At 46.0% G+C, this 18,569-nt stretch overlaps 1 protein-coding gene across 1 annotated transcript in view; it reads left to right on the forward strand.

The window, feature by feature from the left end:
* The window catches only part of SAFB (scaffold attachment factor B), a 44,923-nt gene that overhangs the window by 13,576 nt on the left and 12,778 nt on the right, over positions 1 to 18,569 (forward strand). The window contains exons 3-14 of the mRNA XM_011967377.1: positions 4,434 to 4,498; positions 4,580 to 4,786; positions 8,209 to 8,271; positions 10,816 to 10,843; positions 11,784 to 12,294; positions 12,720 to 12,769; positions 13,740 to 13,834; positions 15,855 to 16,004; positions 16,083 to 16,165; positions 16,498 to 16,637; positions 16,803 to 16,932; positions 18,185 to 18,220. Of these exons, the coding sequence (XP_011822767.1) occupies positions 4,434 to 4,498; positions 4,580 to 4,786; positions 8,209 to 8,271; positions 10,816 to 10,843; positions 11,784 to 12,294; positions 12,720 to 12,769; positions 13,740 to 13,834; positions 15,855 to 16,004; positions 16,083 to 16,165; positions 16,498 to 16,637; positions 16,803 to 16,932; positions 18,185 to 18,220 (1,558 nt within the window). The remainder of the gene's footprint in view (positions 1 to 4,433; positions 4,499 to 4,579; positions 4,787 to 8,208; positions 8,272 to 10,815; positions 10,844 to 11,783; positions 12,295 to 12,719; positions 12,770 to 13,739; positions 13,835 to 15,854; positions 16,005 to 16,082; positions 16,166 to 16,497; positions 16,638 to 16,802; positions 16,933 to 18,184; positions 18,221 to 18,569) is intronic.

An 18,569-nucleotide genomic window follows, 5' to 3' on the forward strand; every position in this document is an offset into this window, starting at 1 on the left:
GAGACAGGGTCTGACTCTGTCACCCAGGCTGGAGTGCAGTGGCACAATCTCAGCTCACCGCAACCTCCGCCTCCTGGGTTCAAATGATTTTCCTCTCTCAGTCTCCCAAGTAGCCAGGCAGCGGCTGCAGTGAACCAAGACACACCACTGCACTCCAGCCTTGGTGATGGAGTCAGACCCTGACAAGAAAGAAAGAAAATAAAGTGAAAAGAGACTATTCTTCACGTTGGTAAGGAAGCCTGGCAGGAAGTAGTTTTCCCAGGGCTGTGTGGCTGATCGACTTTTCTCCTACGTTCTTCAAAAAGCTGAGCACTGCCTTCCATAAGGATGCTAGGAAGCTATGCCGGCAGTAGCTCTAAAACACGAAACGATGCTACGTTATGCCTTGCCTTTGAGATGTGGTCTTCCAGAGTGTATTTCATGGATTTCATCCATGTGATTTTATTCTTCACATGGAAGATAGTGAAAGAGTTTAATTTGAGCTCGCCTATTCTTGACACCAGAAATTTCATTTTTGCCATGCCTAAGGACTTCCATTTTTGCTTCAGTTCTATTATTTCTAGTATCATCATTTACATTTTTCTGTTCTCTACTCATTTTATCATTTGTATGAAAAAGCAAATGACCGTATTAATACTGCTGTTTGGATGAAGGTGCCAGCATGCCTGCCCTTGTGAACTGTTGCAAATGTTATAAGTCATCGATTAGTAAGAAAAATTGGGAGGTTGCACAAGGACAGTTGCGGGAAATGACTTCCCTGTTTTTAGCATTGTTGGCTGACAGGAGAAATAGGAACCTAAGAAAGTATGCAGCCTTTTGATGTTTTCCACATTTTTTTAAATTACTAAACTCTTTTTATTGTATTTATTTTGAGATGGAGTCTCTCTCTGTCACCCACACCAGAATGCAGTGGTACAATCTCATCTCACTGCAACCTCCACCTCTTGGGTTCAAGTGATTCTCCTGCCTCAACCCCCCGAGTAGCTGGGATTACAGGCACCTGCCTCCATGTCCTTCTAATTTTTGTATTTTTAGTAGAGATGGGGTTTCACCATGTTGGCCAGGCTGGTCTCAAACTCCTAACCTCAGGTGACGCGCCCACCTCGACCTCCGAAAGTGCTGAGATTATAGGTGTGAGCCACCACACCCGGCCTAAAATTACTAAACTCTTGGAAGAAAAACCTGGAGTTAAGCCATACCTTCCAATCGTCTTTAGTTTCTTTTTCTTATAGTTAATCTTAGTCTTTTCTTTTTCTTTTTTCTTTATTCCTTTTTTTTTTTTTTTTAAAGACAGTCTGTCTTGCTCTGTCGCCCAGGCTGGAGTGCAATAGTGTGTTCTCACCTCATTGCAATCTCCACCTCCCAGGTTCAAGCGATTCTCTGCCTCAGCTCAAGCTGGGATTAGAGGTGTCTGCCACCACGCCCGGCTAATTTTTTGTATTTTTAGTAGAGACGGGGTTTTGCCATGTTGGGCAGGATGATCTCAAACTCTTCTCTTGACCTCAGGTGATCCACCCACCTCGGCCTCCCAGAGTGGTGGGATTATAGACATGAGCCACCACGCCCGGCAAGTATCTTCTGTTTAGAAAAACATGGTAATGCCACATATCTAAAACTAGAACAAGAATAACATCAGTGGAAGAGAATGGAAACAAGTAATCCCAGACATAAATACAAATATAATATTGAGGAAGCCAACATTTCAAATTGGTGTCGGGGTCAAGTACTATTTAGTCAGTGGTGCTGGGAAATCAGTTTCCAAATGGGACAACTATTGGGAGAATAGTCTCACTCAACATGAAACTGAGAGAATAAATGTTTAAAACCTCAAAAGAACTAAATACAGGTATATTATTTAGCCTTCAGTGTGGAAGAGGACATCCAAGCATGAAGGTATAAACCATTTACTATTTTTTCCCCCCATTTTAGACGGAGTCTTGCTCTGTCGCCCAGGCTGGAGTGCAGTGGTGCAATCTCGGCTCACTGCAAGCTCCGCCTCCCAGGTTCGCGCCATTCTTCTGCCTCAGCCTCCCTAGTAGGACTACAGGTGCCCACCACCATGTCCGGCTTTTTTTTTTTTTTTTTTTTTTGGAATTTTAGTAGAGACGGGGTTTCACCATGTAAGCCAGGTTGGTCTCTATCTGCTGCCCTGGTGATCCACCCGCCTCAGCCTCCCAAAGTGCTGGGATTACAGGCGTGAGCCACCGCGCCCAGCCAAACCATTTACATTTTAAAAACTTTGGCCACATAAGAGTGAAATGGGCCAGGTGCAGTGGCTCACGAGGGTAATCCCAGCACTTTGGAAGACTGAGGCGGGTGGATCACCTGAGGTCAGGAGTTTGAGACCAGCCTGGCCAACATGGCGAAACCCCTTCTCTACTAAAAATACAAAAATTAACTGGGTCTGGTGGCAGGTGCCTGTAATCCCAGCTACTCAGGAGGCTGAGGCAGGAGAATCGCTTGAACCCAGGAGGCAGAGGTTGCAGTGAGCTGAAATCACACCACTGCACTCCAGCCTGGATGACAGAGCTAGACTCCATCCCCCCCCCCAAAAAAAACAAAACAAAAAACAGTGAAGTGTACTCAAAACCTGTAAACAAAATTGAAAGACTGGTAAAGAACTGGGAAAATACGTTTTGTACATATGATATATAAACTTCAAATGATGGGGGATAGAGTCGAAGTTTTTTTTAAGAGGGAGCCTCACTCTTATTCCTGCTGGAGTGCATTGGTGTGATCTCAGCTCACTGCAACCTCCACCTCCCAGTTCAAGGGATTACCTCAGCTTCCCGAGTGGCTGGGATTACAGGCGTGCACCACCAGGCCTGGCTAATTTTTGTATTTTTTTGTAAAGACGGGGTTTCACCATGTTGGTCAGACTGGTCTTGAACTCCTGACCTCGTGATCTGCCCACCTCGGCCTCCCAAAGTTCTGGGATTACAGGCGTGAGTCACCATGCCTGGCCAGAGCTGAAGTTTTTAAATAGTGGGGTTGGGGGGTGTAAATCAGAAATTTTTAGAAAAGTACAGGTAATCAACAACACAAAGCAAATGACTCAAAGCAGTTTGAGTAGTCAGGAGATAAATTTGTGTTAAAACAGTATTCCTTTTCTTACCTAGCATATTGGCAAAGATGAAGAAAAACAGCAAATTTTTAACAGATTCAAGAAAGATTGGCATTTCTTTTTTTTTTTTCTTTTGAGACAGAATCTCGCCCTGTTGCCCAGGCTGGCGTGCAATGGCGTGATCTCGGCTCACCGCAGCCTCCGCCTCCGGGGTTCAAGCAGTTCTCCTGCCTCAGCCTCCCGAGTAGCTGGGACTACAGGCGCACGAGATTGGCACTTTTTAATTCACTGTTGATGGAAATGTATAAGTTTAAAAAACCTTCCTCTGCAATTTTTTTTTTTCTTTTTGTTTTGTTTGGTTTGAGACAGAGTCTTGCTCTGTCACCCAGGCCAGAGTGCAGTGGCGCGATATCGGCTCACTGCAGCCTAAACCTCCAGAATTCAAGTGATTCTCCTGCCTCCGCCTCCCCGAGTAGCTGTGATTACTGGCATCTGCCACCACAACCAGCTAGTTTTTTGTATTTTTAGTTGAGATAGGGTTTCGTCATGTTGGCCAGGCTGGTCTCAAACTCCTGACCTCAAGTGATCCACCTGTCTCAGCCTCCCAAAGTGCTGGAATTACAGACATGAGCTGCTGCTCCCAGCCCCTCTGGAGTATCTTGATAGTATGTGGGTTTTTTGTTTTTCTCTCTTTTTTTTAAGACGGAGTTTCGCTCTTGTTCCCCAGGCTGGAGCGCGATGGCACAGTCTCGGCTCACTGCAACCTCCGCCTTCCAAGTAGCTGTGATTACAGGCGCTTGCCACCACGCCCAGCTAATTTTTTGTATTTTTAGTAGAGGTGGGGTTTCACCATGTTTTCCAGACTTGTCTCGAACTCCTGACCTCAGGTGATCTGCCCGCCATGGCCTCCCAAAGTGCTGGGATTAGCGGCATGAGCCACCGCACCTGGCCTTTCTTTTTTCTTTTTAAGTATTAAAGATGTGCATACTCGGGCATGCGCAGTTTCTGTGGGAAAACATGTTCCTTAACTAAAAGGCAGCACACTTGCAACAAATGCTTTTTCCCTCAAACAGGGACACTTGAGATGGGAAGAAGGGCAGAGCTGAGGACAGGTCTGATCCTGTTCAACCTTACTAGGAACCTGTTTTCTGCACTTCCACAGCTCAGACAAGAACAGAACCTCTTCTGCTTGGGGGTGGGGCAGGGCTGTCTTGTCCAGAATGGCCTCATTCCTGGATTAGGAAGTATCCCTAAGTAGCAAAGTGTCTCAGATGTTTATAAAGTGACCGCTTGTGTAGTGCTCAGGGCATTGTTGCTTCTGTAAAGTGCGTATCATTTGATCTCATGCTGTAAATGATTCTGTCTTCAGGGCGCAAACCAGAAGAAGAGGGTGTGGAAGATAACGGGCTGGAGGAAAACTCTGGGGATGGACAGGTATGTGCAGCCTTGCGAGTGAGTAGCGTGGTAAATGGACCAGTGGCAGTCACATGATGGTTCGGTCTGGTTGTGTCACAGGAGGATGTTGAGACCAGTCTGGAGAACTTGCAGGACATCGACATCATGGATATCAGTGTATTGGATGAGGCAGAGATTGATAATGGAAGCGTTGCAGATTGTGTCGAAGACGATGATGCTGATAACCTCCAGGAGTCCCTGTCGGATAGTAGAGAGCTAGTCGAGGGGGAAATGAAAGAGCTTCCGGAGCAGCTTCAGGAACATGCTGTAGGTAACCGGCAGTGTCTCTAGAATGTACCCTGAATGTATCAGTTCCACAATTAAAAAGAGATCATCCATTTCATATTGGGAAGTAAGTTGTTCTGTAATGCCAGTTCAGTAGAATAAGGGTCAGTTGGTTCAGATGATTCTGAACCAATTTGTTTTGTTGAAAAGTAATGTCTTATAACATACACACGTACTTGCCATCCATTTACGGCATACAGTATGAGACGTTTTGAGGACAACCATTCATACCCTTCCTGTTGCAGGACTTGATCTGTGGTGTAGTGGCCTAGGTACCTTGAAAACACTGAAATAGGAAGAGGTTAGAAGTTGGTGTTTTCCTGTTAAGAAGCAGTTGTTGAGCTGGGTGCCTTGATGCACTCCTGTAATTCAGTGACTCAGAAAACTGAGGCAGAAGGAGCAGCCCAGGGGTTCAAGGCTGTACTAAGCTATGATTGCGCAGTTGAACTCCAGCCTGGGTGGCAGAGTCTGACAGAGGCCTATTTCTTGCTTTAAAAAAAAAAAAAAAGAACAACAACCACCAATTGATACCTATCTTAAGAGTTAACCTCTAATATTAACCTTCATATTGTTTTTAAACCTAAGCTTTTTTCCTGTTAAAAACATATCAGATGGATAGTAAGATTATAGTGGGTAATATTTCCTGAATACTACCTGCCAGGCATTGGCATTATGCTCTTTCTTTCTCTCTTTCTCTCTCTCTCTCTCTTTTTCTCTTTTTCTCTTTCTTTCTTTCTTTTTTTTTGACAGAGTTTTGCTCTTGTTGCCCAGGGTGGAGTACAGTGGCGCGATCTCCGCTCACTGCAACTTCCGCTCCCTGGGTTCAAGTGATTCACCTCCCGAGTGAGTAGCTGGGATTATAGGCGCCCACCACCAAGCCCGACTAATTTTCTTGTGTTTTTAGTAGAGACTGTTTTCACCATGTTGGCCAGGCTGGTCTTGAACTCTTGACCTCAGGTGATCCGCCTGCCTCAGACTCCCAAAGTGCTGAGATTACAGGCGTGAGCCACCAAGCCCAGCTTGTGCCCTTTAATTCTTCTAATAGCAACATGAGGTACTGTTGTCCCCATTTTCAGTTGAGGAAATTGGGAAGGCAAGGACTAAAAAATCTCCAGATGACACACAGCTCGTAACAGAATAAGAACTAAGATCAGGCTAATTCCAGAGGCCATGTACTTAACTCACGTATGACATTGTCTTGGTGCCATTATTGATACTAATTTCATTTACCTGATGATTAATATTTGTCAGACAGAAAAGGTGATACATATGAGAAGCCGTGGAGTGTCTCTGTGGAGCCCTTTATGTGTTGACTGGTGGGGGGCCCTGTTCTTGTCCTGGTCCTCAGGTCTTCCACAGTGAGCACTTCTCAAGCAGTCTTGGGGGACGGAAGCCTTGTTGTATGCCAGTCAGTCCACTTCTGCATTTCCTCAGAATGCTTTTACATTTCCTCTTGGAACTGATTCCGAGTATCCTTAGAGGTAGCAGATTGTCATATTTAAATGGAGGATTTGAGTCTGAGAAGTGGCTGACAGTTATTCTGATACAAATAGGGTGTGCAATTTTTGGTGAGTCCCATTCACCAGCTTCTAAAAAGGAGTAGCAGAAACACTTGCACAGCAGCAGGAGTTACTCACTCTTCCTAAATGGCTGCATCTTAAGGCTGGTTTTTTCCCTCCTAAGTAGAAAATAATACATTTTGTAACAAAAGCTGGAAACATCCTAAATGCCTGGAAGCAGTATAGTTTTAAGAGTTGAGGCCAGGTGCAGTGGCTTGGCTGGGCACGGTGGCTCACGCCTGTAATCCCAGCTACTCAGGAGGCTGAGGCAGGAGAATCATTTGAACCAGGGGGGCGGAGGTTGAAGTGAGCCAGGATTATGCCACTGTATTCCAGCCTGGGTGGCAGAGTGAGACTGTTTAAAAAAAAAAAAAAAAAAAGTTCAGATGAGATAGATTTTTGGAGATGGATCAATTTCTGTGTGTCCCTGGACAAACTCCTTAACCTCTGCTCCTCCCTTGCAAGAGGTTTTCAGAGGATTCAGTGGATGGATGTTTATCATACACTTAAAGCAGAAGTCGTCAAGTTGGCTGTCACTTGGGGTTTTTTTGTTTTGTTTTGTTTTTGTTTTGGGTTTTGTTTTTGTTTTGCTTTTTTTCAAGACAGGGTCTCATCGTGTAAATGAAGTTTTCTGAGAACACAACCACACCTATTGATACTGTTGTTTATGGCTGCTTTTGTGCTTTAGTGTCAGAGAGTCCTGACTCATCTGTTCTGTAGTTCCTGAAGAATTTACGATGCAGCTCCAACAAACTGTTTCCCTGGCCTAGTGCAATGCCCAGCGTCTAAAAAGCACCATATAGTTAATTATGAAATGTACCACCACAAATAGAGTTCTTACTGCTGTGTAACCATCAAAATGAACTAAGCACATCTGTGTGAACTCAAAGATCTCCAAAAGAGAAGTGATGCTTGGGTAGGGTTCAGAATGATGTGCTGGCCCTCGTGCAGATGTCAGAGGGGAGATGGTCTTTGGCGCTTAAACACATGTGTAGCATATGTGATGACAGCTGCATGGCAGGAAGAAAAGAGTAGTGGAGAGTGGTTTTCAGTGAATGGGCTTTTGTACCTTTTGCGTCTTTTGATCATGTGTATGTCTTTCCTAGTGAAGTAAAAGTGATAAAAATAACATGCTGATTATAAAATATCTGAAAAAGTCTCCCCCTAAGTATATCTCAAACTTCATGGCTTTAGAGCAGATGGCCAAAATTGGTTTCAGTCACAAATTACCTGAACCCCCTTTCTTTGTTTGGGGAATCCTTTGCCTTATTGGGCAGAGCCTGCTTCTTAGAGTAAAAGCTATTCTTCCCCTGCAAGTAGGGCATAGGACATTGCCAGTCCCGAGCTCCTATCCCCACCCTCATGCTGAGAGATACTGTTCCACTGAGGGAGGTACCTACCCCAGGGGCAGCAGGCCCCACATCATCAGCATCCAGGTTGGGGGAGCAGCGGTGGCTGAAGGCTCCACTTCAGCAGGACTCTAGCCATTGCTCCTGGAAGAACAGCCCTCACCCTGTGCTCAGATCCACTTAGAGAGAGTATGCACTCATTTTCATCTCTTTTCTGCTTGATTTAGACTTTTTTCTTTGGTTTGCATCTTTAAAACCTACACAGATACCATTAGTATTAGTAGATTTCATAGTCTATGTGCAGGTGGACATTTACATACAACATTTCTTTCAGTTTAGCTACATTTATACTATAATGGTGTTTTGATTTCTGCCCTGGGTTTAAAATTTTGTTGTAAATTATTTTCATAGCTGTTCACTTTTCATTGTACAGATGTACCATTATGTTACATTATTGCTGGTGTGATGAACTGTATTTTCTCCATTTATTTTACAGATAGAGGACAAAGAAACTATAAACAATTTAGATACTTCATCATCTGACTTCACTATATTACAGGTAAACTGTTGTATGTCTCAGTAATTTTAGAATGAAAGGTCAGACCACAATTTCTGGAAACCATTTCAGACACCATACGCCAGTTCCGGCTAATCATCACCACAAAGGTTGTTTCCTTTGTCAGGATTGTTAGCGGGTGTTTGCTTTCTGCTTTCCTCCAAATATAATGTACACATTGCCAGGGACTTAACTCTAGGCTTCGACGAGTGGCCTCCAAGCGCTGTGGCTTACCAGCAGTGATAAAAGACATGTTTTGTGGCATTCTTGTTAATTTCATTGCTGGAGGTGAAAGGCAGCCTGTCTCATCTACTCTGGGTGGCATCCCCTGCAGAAAGACAATCTGATGAGGCAGCAAGAGGGAATGGCTGCCTGGGAAAGATGAATAGGGCCCAGATGGGGATTGAGGGTTGACAGAGCCCTGCTGGGGAAGGTGGGGTCTCAGGGGTTCTGGTCTTGTCTTTGGGAAGTTGTTGTTTTTCTGAAATTGCCCAGATTTCTTTTAATGACTGTATCATCCTACCTGTTTCAATAGCATCTATGTAAATATTAAATCTTAGATGAGAACAGATGAGTTGAGAATTTCTAGGTATGATTTTTATATTTGTGGGTCTTGAGTTTCTTTTTTTCCCCAGCCTACATAGATATAAGTTGTTAGAACACACTTAGGTAGCTGTCTAATTCTTAGGAGAACTTTTTGTGGAGAAATGAAGATTGAGCTAGGTTTTGCCTGGCCTTTTTTTCCCCCCGCCTCTTCTTTTTAAATGTCATCTATGCTATCGTAATTAGAAATCACCTTTTGGAAAAGATCTCCATTTGCTTCTGCCAAGCAAGGGCAAGGGAGATATTGGAAAGCCAGAGCTCCAGCCTTGAGGAGGGCGCAAATCTCAAGAAAACGTGGTGAAACCCAGTTCGCTTTTAGAGCTGCTGTCTCTCCACCTGCGAATTGACACAGCCATTCCCGACTCAGAAAGGAGAAGAGGAGCCAGATCTTATCACTTTTTCCCGTGGGTCTTTCTTGGTCACAGTCTCCTATGTTAAAATGGGAAACCTACAGCTCTCCTAAACAAATAGGAATGTATTTGCTTCTCTTTAGAGAAAATGAGAGAGAATTATTCTGCCAACATTGATCATTTGCTTCAGTCGTATGGTCTGAATTCCCAGCATGGGGTAGGGTACGTGGGGAAAATACTGATTAAAAATACGTGAAACCATGAGGAAAGTGTACAGTTTCATAGAGCATCCTGGAATGGCAGGGCAGTTCCCAGGGGAAGTTCTAAATCAGTCACACATATTTATTGGGTATATGTGAAGCCCCTGTGATGTGTCAGGTGTGGCATTAACTACCAGCATTACACAGATGAATGAGAACGAAGGATGCTCCCCATGCTCGTAGGGCCTGGCCTGATGGTTAACAGTGCAGACTCACACTCATATGGCCTTTGCTCAGAGTCTGTCTCTGCTTCCCACCTGCTGTGTGTCCTTGGGCAAGTTAGTCTGTCTGGTCACAGTCTATTACTCTGTAAAAAGAAGGGTGCTACCATTAGGACCGACCTCCTGTGACCAATGACGAGTCTGTGTGTATGTAAGGTGCTTATATTTGTGCCTGGAACCTAATCAGTGCTCATCAGTGTTAACTGGAATTCCAGAGGAGTGTACCTTGTGTGCACAGGAAACATAAAGGCTGGGGGATCACATCATGTGGGAAAAATTCCTTTGCTTAGTGGGCATAGCTGGAGTTGGGTTAGAGGGAAATAGGGAAAGCCTTCCTGAAAGGAGATGCCACTGAGCTGGATACTGAGGGATGTGGATGACTTGGCTGGATGGGGCAGGGGAGGACTGGACCTGTCAGGGAGGGAGGTGGCATAGGGATTCATTGGCTGAAGGCTGAAGGCCACAGAGGGACATGTGCTTACTGTGGACACAAGATGCAGAGAGATGGAATGAGGGTAGTACAGCCAGATGCCACAATAGGCAAGGATAGCACCAGCCTGAGTGGGCAGGGCTTCCTGGGAAGAGTCTGAATGACTTCTAGAGCTGGCCTGGTGGCGACATTGATTGGAAGAGGAGATGAAGGAGGAAGGGTATTTACAGAGGTGTTCACGCTGGCACCACCATGCCAAGTAAGAGCAGGAGTCATACCACCTAGGCCCATATTCTCTCAGTCTTTTGAATATCAGAAAGTTATCATAGCTTCATTGAGTGAAAAAGTGATTGTTAATGTGCCATGCATTCCTCTAGATGCTAACAGTAGAAAAATGAAAACACTACTCCTTGAATTTGAGAGTTCAATCTAGAGGGTCAGACACACTTGTGATGAGTGCCTCACCACAAAGTGAGACCAGTGCCAGGCCCCTGGAGAATGAACGGAGGGTGGGCTGAGTGAAGTGGAGCCATTCCTAGAACAAGCAGGTTCTCCACCTCTTGCATTTGTGAGTTTCCCTCCGTGTATTTTTAAATTCCCTCTTTAGTTATTCTGGGTTTTCATTTGAATAAACTGTAGGTGTCATTCATCTGGCACAGTCTTATTTATGTTTTTTCTTGCAGGAAATTGAAGAGCCATCCCTGGAGCCAGGTACTGTTAAATGAGAAACTTACCAGCGGGGGTTTGGAACCATTCTAGTTTTCCACCTTCTCTAATTTGAATTCTTTGATTTTTTAAAAGTTGCCTTCCTATAGTATACATTGTTCTAAAGGTTTACAATCCAAAACCTACCAGGATCATAGAGATTGGAAACCCAGCCATATCACCAGATCTGTGAAAGTGGCTCACTTCTCATTTTACAAAATGTATTGGTGAGATGAAAGTATCTCATGCTTTTTTGAATGTCAACAGCATTGAAGCATACATAGAGTTCCGGATGCCTCTCTTGAGAGCTAATACCTCTGCACCCACAAAACAGATCTTGTGATATTGGGCAGTAGCTTAATTTTGTGGTTTTTAATTGAGGCAGCTCAGGCAGTGGTAGGGAGATACATTTTAAAACATAAATTTGAGACATAACTGGATTCCAGAAGAGGAAGGAGTGTCTTCATGAGAATTCCAAACACTGTTCACTTTCTGGACTGCAAATATCTCAGAGCACGGATGGAAGAGATTCTGGTTTTCATGTTGGACTGTTCTGTTAAAAGAAATTCAAAGAAATTTGGAAATTGAGCTGTTCAGTGAATGGTGATACATTCAGTTAAGCAACTTGGACTTTGGAAGCTAAATTTGGAAGAGTCATATCTAAACGACGACAGAATGAAGACTGTCAAGAATCAGCCAGAAGGTTTTGGGGGTTAAATCTCTGGGATGCTTTTCTCTTCCGTGTAGCGTAGACGCTTACCTAGAGGCGGTCGCAGCGCAGGTAGTGTAACCAGTATAACTTTGTGTACCCGCGGGTTTTCCAATCTCTGTGTAGCTAGCAGTTCTCTTCGTGTTAGTGTGGCAGCCGTGCCAGTTCCACATTTGTGATTGCTTTATTTCCCTGGTAATTAAACCTTGTGCCATTCTATTCCTGTTAAATCCGTAGAAAATGAGAAAATACTCGACATTTTGGGGGAAACTTGTAAATCTGAGCCAGTAAAAGAAGAAAGTTCCGAGCTGGAGCAGCCATTTGCACAGGACACAAGTAGCGTGGGGCCAGACAGAAAGCTTGCGGAGGAAGAGGACCTATTTGACAGCGCCCATCCGGAAGAGGGTGATTTAGATTTGGCCAGCGAGTCAACAGCACACGCTCAGTCGAGCAAGGCAGACAGCCTGTTAGCGGTAGTGAAAAGGGAGCCCGCGGAGCAGCCAGGCGATGGCGAGAGGACGGACTGTGAGCCTGTAGGGCTAGAGCCGGCAGTTGAGCAGAGTAGTGCGGCCTCCGAGCTCGCGGAGGCCTCTAGCGAGGAGCTCGCGGAAGCACCCACGGAAGCCGCAAGCCCAGAAGCCAGAGATAGCAAAGAAGACGGGAGGAAGTTTGATTTTGAAGCTTGTAATGAAGTCCCTCCGGCTCCTAAAGAGTCCTCAACCAGTGAGGGCGCTGATCAGAAAATGAGGTTTGTTTTTTCTCAGTTTTAGACCAGACGCTATCTCCTTTTCATTGGTCATTTAATGACACACATAAGCTGTTTTTTTCTGCAATTGGCCAGCCAGACTGACGAAATTGTAGTTTTGCTTCTAAAGAATGTTTTGTTTCTCTTTGTGTATTTTACACTGATTACATAATCTTTTTTCTTTTCTCAACCTATCATGGTTGTGTTCTTTAATTCTTCCTAATTACCTTTAGCCCAGCAGAATTAATTAACTCCTGTGGGTCTGAAATCTTATGGTTAGGTCAGATTTGCAATACAAGTTTGTCGGGGTATCATTTTTTCAGAGCTAAATTTCGGGTAGGTATGCAACCTCAGCACGAATTTTATGGTTTTGAGTTTGTTTCCTCCATGCTGCTTCCTTGCGGAGTGACATTGTCCTTTGTCTCTAGTTCTCCCGAAGATGACTCGGATACAAAAAGGCTTTCCAAAGAGGAAAAGGGTAGGTCACCTGAGCGACACCAGTCCCTTGGAGCATGTATGGCCTGGGCAGTGGCGGGTATTTGATTGTGGTTCCTGAGACTTTTGTGCAGTCTTTCTCCTCCTCTGCTGTTACCTCTATAGGTCCTGGGTTGCAGGAAGCATACCAGGTCCTAAGAGGCTGATTTGGTGCAGATCCTTGTGTTGGGAGCACATTCATCCTGTAACCTTCGTTAAATTCATTAACTGAGAAATAATTTTACCCTGCCAAATTTTTTCTTAATCAGTGTTCTACAGGAGTGAAAACATGGGATAGATACAAAGCTATAGGTGGAAAGAGAAACAGTGCATTGTTGACACCAAGTTTGGCTGTTTTGCTACATGGCCACTGCACACTGCACTTTCTGTAATTAAGCGATTGCTCACTTTGTTGTTGTTGTTGGTGAGACAGAGTCTCGTTCTGTTGCCCAGGCTGGAGTGCAGTGGCGTGATCTGGGCTCACTGCAACCTCCGACTCCTGGGTTCAAGAGATTCTCCCACCTCAGCCTCCCAAGTAGCTGGGATTATTGGCGCTTGCCACCACACCCAGATAATTTTTTGTATTTTTAGTAGACACGGGGTTTCACCATGTTGGCCAGGCTGGTCTCGAACTCTTGACCTCGTGATTCCGCCACCTTGGCCTCTCAAAGTGCTGGGATTACAGGCGTGAGCCACCACGCCCGGCCCGCAATTGCTAACTTTCTTAGGAAACCTCAGGTGGTCCTGACAGCCCCACTCAGTATTGTGATAGGCCCTGTGGCAGTGCTGCTGGGCCTGGTGTTGCACTAGAGGGTCTTGGTGAGGACAGTGGTCAGGCCCACGGCCCCATGTGACTTTTAGTGCTGCCACTGCCTCAGGAAAAGTGGAAACCATGTCTGGTTTGGAAAGGTTGTCTCTAAGACTCAAGATCTTGTGGGTGTTTGGGTTTTTACTATAACTTTCTTTTGAAATAGGTCGCAGCAGTTGTGGTAGAAATTTCTGGGTTAGTGGACTCTCTTCTACAACCAGAGCTACAGATTTGAAGAATCTTTTCAGCAAATATGGGAAGGTAAGTACCAGAGCTTTTCTGGAGAAGATACTTTGAAACCAGCGTTGGGTGGCCTTTACATGCAGGTCCTCTCCCCTCAGTGAGTTCTTTGAGAGATACTAGGAGCTTATACTTGCTGATGGTTGGGGAGGGTCTCCCCTCCATGGATAGAGGTGAAAGTGATGTGGAAGCTTCCAAAGCCCATATCACTGCTGTATTTCCCCCCTTCTCTCCAAGCTTGTCCCCTTCCCTGTAATGACTTGTGGATCCATTTCTGTGTCCTCAGGACGTCGCACTCACGTGGGCTGCCAGGGTTGGCCGGCAGTGGTGCTGGTCAGCATGTCTGGGAGGCAACAGTGTTCTTAGAACAGAGTTCATGATGCTGGACCTCAGAACAGGGACCCTGGAGTCTGATGATGGGGGTCCTGAGCATGGGTGTGTTGCGTCCGTTGACTGAACCTCACCTCAGCAGCTGGGGGCTCTCAAAGTTGCTGCCTCAGTTCACCGCTGGGGGCAATTCTAGCTGCCTCTTGTCTATAGCACCTGCCTTTCCTGAGCCCATGAAGGTGGGGCTGATGGCACCAGCCCCCTACCCACAGTGCCCAGCGCAGCCGCCTGGCCCTCCTCCCTGTGCTTTGTCACTCCCCTCCTCCCTGATGCTTCCCAGACCCGCCTCCCAAACAGCCTCATGCATCCAGGGCTCCTTGTCTCTCTCAGAGTCAGTTTCGGGGACAGTCAAAGGAAGGAGTCCAATCCTTTGTGTTAACACAGTGGGGGTTCAACACGTTGCAATACAGAAAAGCAAGTGTTTTCCCTGATACTGGCTTCGAAGAACTTAAAAGAGGATAAAACAGACTAGGCGCGGTGGCTCACACCTGTAATTCCAGCACTTTGGGAGGCCCGGGTGGGTGGATCACAAGGTCAGGAGTTCGAGACCAGTCTGGCCAGTATGCTGAAACCCATCTCTACTAAAAATACAAAAATTAGCCGGGCGTGGTGGCGCATGCCTGTAATCCCAGCTACTCAGGATGCTGAGGCAGGATAATAGCTTGAACCCTGGAGGTGGAGGTTGCAGTGACCCAAGATTGCACCACTGCACTCTAGCCTGGAACAGAGCAAGACTCCATCTCAAAAAAAAAACAACACTAAATATGTCATTATTACAGACATAACTAAGGGCTTCCTGGGCCTCAGTGATACCAGGTGTGTGGCTGGCAACACCTGCGGCAAGTCTCCTCTGCTAGACCCCCTTTCCTGACTCCATGGCGGCCCCAGTGGGTGGGTATGCTCAGTGGGGAGGTGTCGCCCTGGAGACTACAGTGTCTTGAGCGCAGCAGGCCTGATGTGGGTTAAGTCAAGGACCAGGCCCCTCTGAGAATGTCCTCTGGGACTAGGATTCCATGTGGCATGATGAGCGTGATTACCAGCCATGGCCACTGGCTCCTGCAGGCCTTTCATGAGCCATGGTGTCTTCTGCCGTCAAAGGGCGACCGTAACTGCCGCCTGCTGTGGTTGAGAGAACCAAGTACACTGGAAAGGATGCGTCTACAGGATCTGAAACACGTCACTGAGTTTTGTTACAGTCAGTGGTAGGGCGGATCTGAGTTCCAGAGCATGGCTGACACACAGACCTTTCCTTGCATCAGTCTGTGCCGAAGTGTTTTTTTTTTTTTTTTTCTTTTGCCCACGTTACATCACTTCATAATTTACCACCTGTGTCGTGTGACTGTATATTTGGAACATTTCTTCACAAGTTTTAGACCATATTAAAGGAACACTGGCAGAACCCTGTTTCATTTCCCTTTCGTCTGTTCCCCTACACTGCCCTCCTGGTCCCCCTTGAGGAACTAGACGAGCGATTAGAACTGGCCAGAGGTCCTTGGAGGAACAACAGCGAAACAGAAGCATTAGTAGCATTGTCGTCCCCAGTCTAACACTTCTTGGGCCCCCAATGAGCAGACTTCCCTGTGGGCTGTTCATATCCTCATGCCCAGCTCAGTGGGCCTCGTGTCTGAGTCGTATTTGCCTGCTTTCCTTTGAGGTGGTGGGCGCCAAGGTTGTGACAAATGCCCGGAGTCCTGGAGCTCGCTGTTACGGTTTTGTCACGATGTCTACAGCAGAAGAGGCCACAAAATGCATTAACCACCTGCACAAGACGGAGCTCCACGGAAAGATGATCTCCGTGGAGAAAGTGAGTGGCCGTTTTCTTCCCAGGATATAGCCCACATTAGGAAACGCGGTAATACTTGCACTTGGTTGTCGTTTTCAGGCCAAAAATGAACCTGTGGGAAAGAAAACCTCTGACAAAAGAGACAGTGACGGGAAAAAGGAGAAGTCGAGCAACAGTGACAGGTACCTCTCCTCCCTGGCTACATTAAAGGGGCAGGGTGTTTTACACAGAATCTCGCTCTGTCGCCCAGGCTGGTGTGCAGTGGGAAGATCTCCGCTTACTGAACCTCCGCCTCCCTGGCTCAACGGATTCTCGTGCCTCAGCCTCCTGATTTGATGGGATTATAGCCACACCCATCTAATTTTTGCAGTTTTAGTAGAGACGGGGTTTTGCCATGTTGGCCAGGCTGGTCTGGAACTCCTGGTCTCATGTGATCCTCCCACCTCATCCCCACAAAGTGCTGGGAATACAGACATGAGCCACCACGCCCAGCTAATACGTCTGTTTTTTATAGATCTGCAAACCTTAAGAGGGATGATAAATGTGACAGAAAAGATGATGCTAAGAAGGGTGAAGACGGAAGTGGAGAAAAGAGTAAGGACCAAGATGATCAGAAACCTGGCCCCTCAGAGCGATCTCGAGCCACAAAGTCAGGTGGGCAGCTGATGAGCCCAGGATTCTGTCTTGTTTCTGTGCCTGGTGGGGTTTGTTATTCTGCTGTCATTAGCTGGCAACCCAAACTGGATTCATGTTGCGGAGGGTTTTTCTCATCTGGGTGTTCATGGTCTTCTACTTACACTTTCCCTGTCTTTTCCGTAGGAAGTCGAGGGACCGAGCGGACTGTAGTAATGGATAAATCCAAAGGGGTGCCTGTGATTAGTGTAAAAACATCTGGGTCCAAAGAGAGAGTGAGTATTAATTTTCTAACTAAGCTATTTTGTTCTTTTCAGTTTGTATTTGTGTGCGTCTTAGGGAATTACTAAGCTTCATCTGAAAAAAGCTTTTATCTGCTGTTTCAAAAATGTAGAGATCTCAAACTATTTTTTTTGAGACAGAGTCTTGCTCTGTTGCCCAGACTAGAGTGCAATGGTGCGATCTTGGGTCACTCCAACCTCCACCTCCCGGGCTCAAGCGATTCTCCTGCCTCAGCCTCCCGAGTAGCTGAGATTACAAGCGCACGCCATTTTTTTTTTTTTTTTTTTTTTTTTTTTTTTTTAGTAGAAACAAAGTTTCGACATGTTGGCCAGGCTGGCCTCGAACTCCTCACCTCAGGTGATCCATCTGCCTTGGCCTCCCAAAGTGCTGGGATTACAGGCATGAGCCACTGCGCCTGGCCTCAAATTATTTTAAGAAATGCAGAAAGTTTTCGTTTATCCTTACTTTTGCTCTAATAACTGTTACTTATTTTCTAAAACTAACTTTAAAATTCACATATGGGAGCAGTTGGCTTTTCCCTGTGTGGCATTCCATGTTCCCTGTCTACCCCGAAAGTGTCGTCACCTCCCCATGATGCATTCCTACACCCAGCAGTGTGGGGCATGCCATGGTGACCTGGCCCGTCTCCAGCCTCCTTGACCCCTTCCTGTACTCTTGTCTTCTTGCTGGGCTGCAGTGTGAGTTGGGCATGGTGGCTCATGCCTGTAATCCCAGCAGTTTGGTAGGCTGAGCTGGGAGGATCACTTAAGCCCAGGAGTTGGAGACCAGTTTGGGCAACCTAGTGAGACCCCATCTTCACAAGAAATTTAAAAATTAGGCAGGCTTGATGGTATGCATCTGTGGTCCCAGCTACTCAGAAGGCTGAGGTGGGAGAATGTCACTTAAATCTGGGAGGTCAAGGCCGCGTTCATTCCACTGCATCCTAACTTGGGAGAGAGTGAGACCTCATCTCAAAAAAAAAAACACCTATTATTTGCATGGTCTGTGCACACCAAGCCACCCTTACTGGTTAACTGTCAACTGGGGACACTCTGAGAGCTAACTTCCCAGTTGCCAGCCAAGGACAAGTCTTGCCAGCAGCCCCTCCTTAAGGAAGGGGAGGGACCTTGGACCTGCCGGGTCAACCCTCAGCTGCATGGAGGAGGAACCATTTCAGTTTGGTGAATGGAGCGGATTACTTGGGAGCTTTCAGTCTCTGTGTGCCAGTATTGTAATATGTCATAGTCTTTTATCCTTGTTCTATAAAACACCTTTGGAAAATGGAGAAAGGAAAGTGTGGGTTCTGGGGATAAAATGAGTAGGTCTCTTAAAAATGTAGTCGGCACAAATAAGGTACTTGTCAAGTGTATCAGAAGTGCTTCATTTGGGAACTCATTATGTGTTTAATTATGAAGGAAAAAGCAAAATTAAGGAATTTATTTTTGAAGCAAAAGACATAAAAAAGTGGTATTTTGATCTTTTTTTTTTTTTTTGAGACGGAGTCTCACTCTGTCGCCCAGGCTGGAGTGCAGTGGCCGGATCTCAGCTCACGCTCACTGTAAGCTCCGCCTCCCGGGTTGACGCCATTCTCCTGCCTCAGCCTCCCGAGTAGCTGGGACTACAGGTGCCTGCCACCTCACCCGGCTAGTTTTTTTTGTATTTTTTAGTAGA

The sequence above is a fragment of the Mandrillus leucophaeus genome, unplaced genomic scaffold (assembly GCF_000951045.1).
Source record: "Mandrillus leucophaeus isolate KB7577 unplaced genomic scaffold, Mleu.le_1.0 Scaffold8, whole genome shotgun sequence".
Lineage (NCBI taxonomy): Eukaryota > Metazoa > Chordata > Mammalia > Primates > Cercopithecidae > Mandrillus > Mandrillus leucophaeus.